The following is a 6934-nucleotide window of genomic DNA, read 5'->3' as shown; positions in this document are numbered from 1 at the left end:
CATGGACACATTGCTTTTTATAATATCCTGGTAACACAAGATCGAAAAGTGTCGCGGGAAGGCAAGGATTTGTAATGAAGACGGTTCTCACTGTGGCATGTCAATACAAATATTTGCTACGTTTTCGGCACTTTTTTTTTTTGCACTGCTGGTTTGACAAGTGTTGGTAATTTTGTGGATGATCGCAGACCGTCGGATCTGTGGGCGGGCAGGCTGCGCAACTGTGAGAGTGATTACAGTCGATTCAAGTTGCTGTGAATCAAAGCGGCTCCTCTCATTTCCTTTCAATGTGGCGTAATTCACAATCTTGACTGAGACGTCTCTGTGCGTCTCTGTACGTAATCTCAACACAGCCCAAGATTTTGTGACCTAATCAGAAAAACATCTCACCTTTAGAACCTCTTCCAGGTTCTCGACTTCACCCTCAAGTTGGTTGCGCTGCTGTTGGGCCGCGTCTCTCTCTCGGCTCACCACAGAAAGCGTCTCTTTCAGCCGAGCAAAGTCGGATTGGACCTACAGGTACAACGTTGACATAAGTCATGAAAAATGATGACGGAACCACCATGCAGGGGAAATGTGCAAACAAAAATTTTTTTTTAAATAAATAAATAAAAATAAAAATAGCAATCTGTGAATCAAAGACTACTAATAATAAAAATAAAACATCTATCCTTGACAGAAAAAAATAATAAAAGCGGCTTATGAAATACCAAACTCATTTAAAATAATAATGGACGGTAAAATCCGTGTAAACTTTTATCGGTCAAAATGAAAGCATCTCAAAAACCTGATGTGCTAGAAAGTAAAAAGGTGAAGACATTTTTTTTTTTTAATCCACTTACGGTTAGGGCCCGATACCAAAATAATAAAGTTGAACTCATTTAAATTTAATCTTTTCTATTTCCTGTTGCATAATTAGCCTCTCTGGTGTTTTACTGAGTGAACGCGAACTCGCAAGTGACGAATAGCGCGTCCGTCCCCGACAAAGACCCACTTGTTCCAATTATTAAGGGAGGCAGCTTTAACTTTTGACTGCAGGGTTGATTGGGGCTTCACAGTCGGAGCAGGAGTTCATCAGCACGCATACGAGAGCTCGCTGCTGACGCCAGCTTTAAGTCCGCCTCCCTTCGTCACTCAGATGCCTCCGGCGAGGAGGTTTTCTACAAATGCGGCCTCGTAGGATCCGTTCCGACGCTCTGTGCCAATCATCTCATTAATTAAACGAGTGCACGAGCCCACAAAAGATAACGCCGTGTACTGCGTAAAACTTGCGGGGAGAATTTGCTCGTCGACTCTTCAACCTTATCTCATAATAATTACGGAAAATTCTTTCAATGAGCATAATAAAACAGTCGTAATTATTTGAGCTGTTTCACTAATTGGACACGCTACCCACACAAATCTTTCGTACCGATTTGCAGGCCTTACCAATAAATATATGCTCGGGGATTCATCTGAATTCATCACAGGTAGCGTTTCCATACTTCGGTAGGCGCTGCTATTTTCCGTGAGCAACAGAACCAACCAAACTTAAATTCACACATGATGTAGTCCTTTTTTTTCCAGATAGAAATAAAGTTTCCTCTTATTGCTAATATGCTAAATTTGCCAACTAAGCTTTTCGCCAAGGGATTGCTCGTACTCCCCGTTTCATTTCATGCAACCTGCCAGGTTGGCACAATGCTCACAGTTGGAACCTTTTTGCCGCACAGACACGCAAACCAAAAGCCCTTGGATGGATGTCAAGTGCGCCCCCTTTGTGGAACACACCAGGGTAGCTTATCGCAGACCATCACAGGTGGTCACTTCATATGAATATAAATCATCATTAACCCTTTCAGGGTTAGTGTGTTATGTTTTCATTAAGATTACATTTGGTTTTGTTCCCTCAAGTGCCCTTTTTGTCTTCACCTGTTCTGGTCGTGAGGGTCCCTTGTGATTAACCAATCAGCACCCTCGACCCTTTGTGTCTTGTCCAGGTGTTTCTTGTTATCTCGTCACTTCGCTTGTATTTAGTTCCCGGGGTTCGGTCAGTCTTCTCAGATCATTGTGTGTCTCTGTATGCTCATGTCATGTGTTTGCTCCTATCATGTGTTTGTTTGTTGCTGTCATAGGTTTTATTTTTGGTTGTTTTTTTTTTTTTTTAAATTTGGTTTCATATGGTTTTCATGACTTTGTTTGACTTAGTTTCTCCGGTGTACTCTGCAAGTGTTTTCTTTTTTTGTTTTTTTTGTTTTTTGTTGTGTTTTTTTTTTTGTGGGTGGGTGGGTGTTTTGTTTTTTGCTATTACATTGTGTTCAGTCCACCCTTTATGGGGGTCCTCTACATACCATCATTCAAACCCTGACACGATGGTTACTACAGTGGACAGCTAATCATGTTGTCATGTTACAGGAAAAGGGTTCAAAATAACATAAAATTAAGGCTATTTGAGTCAATCAGTTTTGTCGAAAATGTGTGTCAAAGGGGGTAGCCTCTTGGATAAATCAGTACCCAAGAAGTGGTAACCCCCTGTTTTACATATTACATGTGTGTGTGGATGTATTTTCATCACCTGGTCATATTTGGAGGCCTTCAGGTGATGGCCAATCAGCTCGAGGTTGAGACGATTTTTCTCCTGCAAAGTAGTATGGAGCTTTACTCTCTGTAGAGGGAAATGGAGGGACAAAAGGTGCGGCGTTAGCATTTATGTCCGATGACATACTGCATGTTCTTGATAATGAAGCGTCGACTAAATCACGCGTACTGCGCGACGATGTCTCAAAGTGTGTTATGTAAGCGACAGAGGAGGCTCGGGTTCCTTCTGCAAGGGGAGTGCACCTGAGCCTTTCTTTAAAATGGCGCCTGGATGATAAAAGTCATAAGAGGAGTGGAAAGAGGGAGCGAGGGGAAGACGGTGGGTGAAGCGTTGAGGAGAGTGACGGATGGTGGCTTAAAAGATTTGCCTGCTTGGATGTTTTTAAGAGAAATTGGAAAACTTGCAGGATGAAGCGGTTTGGAAAATGAATGAATGAATGGAAAACTTGCATGACATAGGTTTGATTCTCTTAATCGTCATATTACTGTATATACAATATTTTAGTTTATTATCATGTGCACAGTGAAAAAAAAAGATTCAAAAAGCAAAACAAGGAAATTCTCACTTGCATGCTTCCCTTGATTAGAAAAGAGAAATAAACAGGTAAAACATAAATTATGGGAAAACAAATCATCACCTTTTTTTCCTTAAAACTTGACTGTTGTATAAATTGAAGGTAAATTGAAAGTCCAAATGAGTATTTTAAAATCCGATAAAGATTTATCATAAAAGTTTTATCTTGTAAATCAGACTATGGTTTTGTATATTTTCTTTTCTTGCACAATTCTGACTTACTTATAATGTCAAACTAGTCTATTTGGATCCCCCGCGATAAAAGTCAGCTTTCATTGAAACATGACAACTTTATTCCCAGACAGTTGTGACTTTATTATTGTATCCACACAGTATTATTCTCTCACATCCACAGCCACAAGTTGTCCTGCCGCCGGTCCTGCAGGTACTCAAGCATTACATAATTACGCCTGACTCAAACTAGGGCAATGCTCTTCTCCTGTCACAGCTCGGAGCACCGCGGAGTGATTTCAATGTGACTGTCCGGTCATATCGTGGCGAGGTAATACGACTTCCTGCAGGTTAAAAAGGCTACAGAAATAACGACTCACCATCCAACAGGAAACGTAGTCCTTGCCTAACACGATGTCTCCTGACAATGATTAAACTGTAGAATAATGCATTAGCTTCCAGAATTAGCTGTCTGAAACACAAGGGATAGCAGGGGAGGCAGAGCCTCATCTCTGCATGTGAAGAATTAAAAATAATAATAATCATTCAATTTATTTTTTTTTATTCTGTTTCATTTTAGTTCTCAGGTCAGTGTTTTCTATTGAGTTTCTATTTGGATCAATGATTTTAATTATTAAAATTGCTGTATATTTCTTGTTCATATACATGGCGAGATGGGAAATGCGGCAGTGGCCAGCTCGCCTCACCTCATACGCGCCGAAATGCAGACAACCCGTTAACGCACATTTTTTTTTTTTAATTACAAATGTAGACATACGTTTTTCATGATGTGATATTTTCCCTGAAACAGACAAGTTGTGTCCTCTACAGTTGAACCTCATATTTACTCCAGAACAAAAAGTGTGAACATATTTTAGCTTCTGTACAAAAATAAAAACCCCAATAATCAATATCAATACAAATAAGCCTTGTCAGAAAAGAAATACGATGTAGGAATAGCCAAAGTGTGGCTCATCCATCTCTTGCCATAAAGGGCAGCGAGACAGCCAGAGAGCAGACGAGGACAGCGAGACATGGAGACTGGTGAACGATTTCACTTCTCTCACAGTGTAACGCCGTCCACACGAAAATCTCTGTAGAGTAAAAACAAAGCGTGCTGAAACCACACCTCACTAAAGCGCCGGCCAATATTGGTCTTGTTCATTTAACCGCTAATTAGTTGATCTGTGCTAATGTCCCAGGACAAGAAAAAGGAAGGAATGCTTTTTTTTAAATTTTATTTTATAAACATGCCTGGGGAATTGCATATGTCTGGCCTCTCTTTCCCATTTCCAGCAAATCACACATTCACAGCTCGGCTTAACACCCCCAGAACATCTTGTAAACACGTCACTGCGCCGCAAAGCTGAAGGACATACACTGGATGTAGTGCCAATTTAAGCCATAATTAACACACGGGCGCGCAAATAAACAGAATGAAGTGGTTTGCATGTATTAAAGGCCTGACAATAGCATCTTGCACTTAGAATGAATACATTTTGACGAGAGGTTCAACTCACGCTGAGGAGTATTTTCTTGCTAAACAAATTCATTTTGCCTCAAGCACGAAATCTGCTCACAGTAGCCAGCATCTCAGCAGGTGTGTGAATCTCACTCAGGATCCGTTGGGCTTAATTTGGGTTCGTGTAATACTTGGAGACAAGGGTCCCCAACCAATCCGTGGCTCAGACACTTAAATGAGTTTGATTTCAGTAATCATCAAACTCAAGTCAGAAATAAGTATGACTGTATTTTCCGCACTATAAGGCGCACCTAAAAGCATTCAATTTTCTCAAAAGACGACGGTGCGCCTTATAATCCGATGCGCCTTACATATGGATCAATATTCAGATTTCTTGGATGTAGTATTTTATATAATATTTTATACTCTGAAGCGCCTTATAGTGCAGAAAATACGGTATACCGTATATGTATTTATCTGGATGAAATACTACCCCCCCACCCTCCACCCTCAGTTAATGACATTTATAATGAAATTTCCAAGCTAAATTTGACACGGTTCAAAAACGAACAAAAATGTAGGGAATTAAAACAAAAATACTGCTTTCCAATTTAAATGCTATTATTGTGATAGTTGTCAAATCGATCCCATGCTTAATACTCCTAAATAGGAAAACCCTGCCATACAGGAGACTCTCAGGGAAATTCAGTGCGAAGAAATCTCGATCCAGCATCTTCCAACCAGTAATTACGCCGACGCTGAGAAACTACATTTTGTGTCGGCACCCTATTCTTAGCTGTCTGTATGACTCCCACTTATTTCACAAATTAATTCATGTTCATACTCTAGCTGCAAAACATTGACTAAGCGGTATTAATTACAACATTTTAAACGAACATAATCTTGGATTAGTGTAAAGTGGAAACCAGTGAGGGTAATTGTAACGGAACCAGAGCAATATCTGAGTCCAAATAAGCCGGCAGCTACACGAAATAACACGTGCTGTATAAACCACAACCACCAAATGGAGTAATTTCATTTTGTGTCCGTCCCACAAGGGCAAAATAGATTGAAATGTCAATTAAGACATAAATGAACGTACATAAACGGAGACCATATTGCTCCTAATTGCTTCCACCAATATACCTGCGCGCGTGGTCTGCACTTACGTGGTTGCAGATGGAGCCGATTGGAGCCAGAACCATAACTCAGCCCTAATCACTGCAGCAGCATGGTCTTCAGTCCTTTCTGATGATGCTTCGGCGCATAATGCGACAACAGAAGTGCTATACTCTGAAAGCCATTACTCCCAACGAGCCAGTCACACACTAAAGGCACATTAGCACCAAGCGCTACAGTATCGTTTGTCAACCCTGATATGGCTTGCATCTCCATCACGGGTGACAGCAGTGAAATAGTGTGACAGTGTGCAACCTGACAGTTATTTTGATGAAAAAGCAGACCGGAACACAGTTAACAAATAATGCGGACTAGGTAAGAGGTGGACAGATTAGTTGATTCGTTGTCTGCTCTGCATTGTCATCGAAAGCTTGAAATCCGACGAATCGCTGATCATGTGTTGTGGGCAGACGATGATGTCAGAATATATGGCCAGTATGATACAAGCATATGGAAACATTATATTTATGTATAACCTTGTGTACCAGACTTAAATTTCTTTGCACAGAAAGTTGCTTTAAGGCGAAAGCAGGCATCCATCTCAGAATGCAAAAACAGGCAATGTCGATGATTTTATCACGTGAAATTACGAACTGATAAATAATTCATTCGTTATCTCGGTTGCTTCATATGATCCACATTGTGAAATCAAATGCCACCAACGCCAGGGGTGAACGCAGATGTCGACTGCAACCTCTCGAGTCAGACATCCTTCCTTTGCGAAATAACGCACCGCGATGTGATTAACACAATTCATGCACTGCGCCACAGGGTGGATTTTAAACCGGATCTATCAGTGCATCAACACCATAATGTCATGGATAGATAATTCATCATTAGGGATTTTACTTGAGCGTATAGGACTAATGTGTCTCTACAGGTGCTCATGCATTAAACTTTAATGGGGGGTTAATCCAGTTTGGAATGTAGCACAAAGGTCTGTGCGTGTGTATGTGTAAAAAAAAAAATAT

The 6934-nt window shown here is 40.6% G+C and overlaps 1 protein-coding gene across 6 annotated transcripts in view; it reads right to left on the bottom strand.

Annotated features, from left to right (window-relative positions):
- The window catches only part of LOC109523449 (RIMS-binding protein 2-like), a 41671-nt gene that overhangs the window by 20908 nt on the left and 13829 nt on the right, over positions 1 to 6934 (bottom strand). For 5 of the 6 annotated variants that reach the window (XM_019882618.1, XM_019882621.1, XM_019882620.1 and 2 more), the window contains exons 4-5: positions 2555 to 2644; positions 391 to 513 (exon numbers count right to left, since the gene is read on the bottom strand). In XM_019882618.1, the coding sequence (XP_019738177.1) occupies positions 391 to 513; positions 2555 to 2644 (213 nt within the window). Of the gene's footprint in view, positions 1 to 390; positions 514 to 2554; positions 2645 to 6934 lie in introns of those variants that run through there. The other variant, XM_019882622.1, reaches the window with a different exon arrangement.

Source organism: Hippocampus comes, unplaced genomic scaffold (genome assembly GCF_001891065.2).
Source record: "Hippocampus comes isolate QL1 unplaced genomic scaffold, H_comes_QL1_v1.1 scaffold437, whole genome shotgun sequence".
Taxonomy (NCBI): Eukaryota; Metazoa; Chordata; class Actinopteri; order Syngnathiformes; family Syngnathidae; genus Hippocampus; species Hippocampus comes.
The sequence above is the reverse complement of the archived record's forward strand: the minus strand, read 5'-3'. Positions and strand labels throughout refer to the sequence as shown.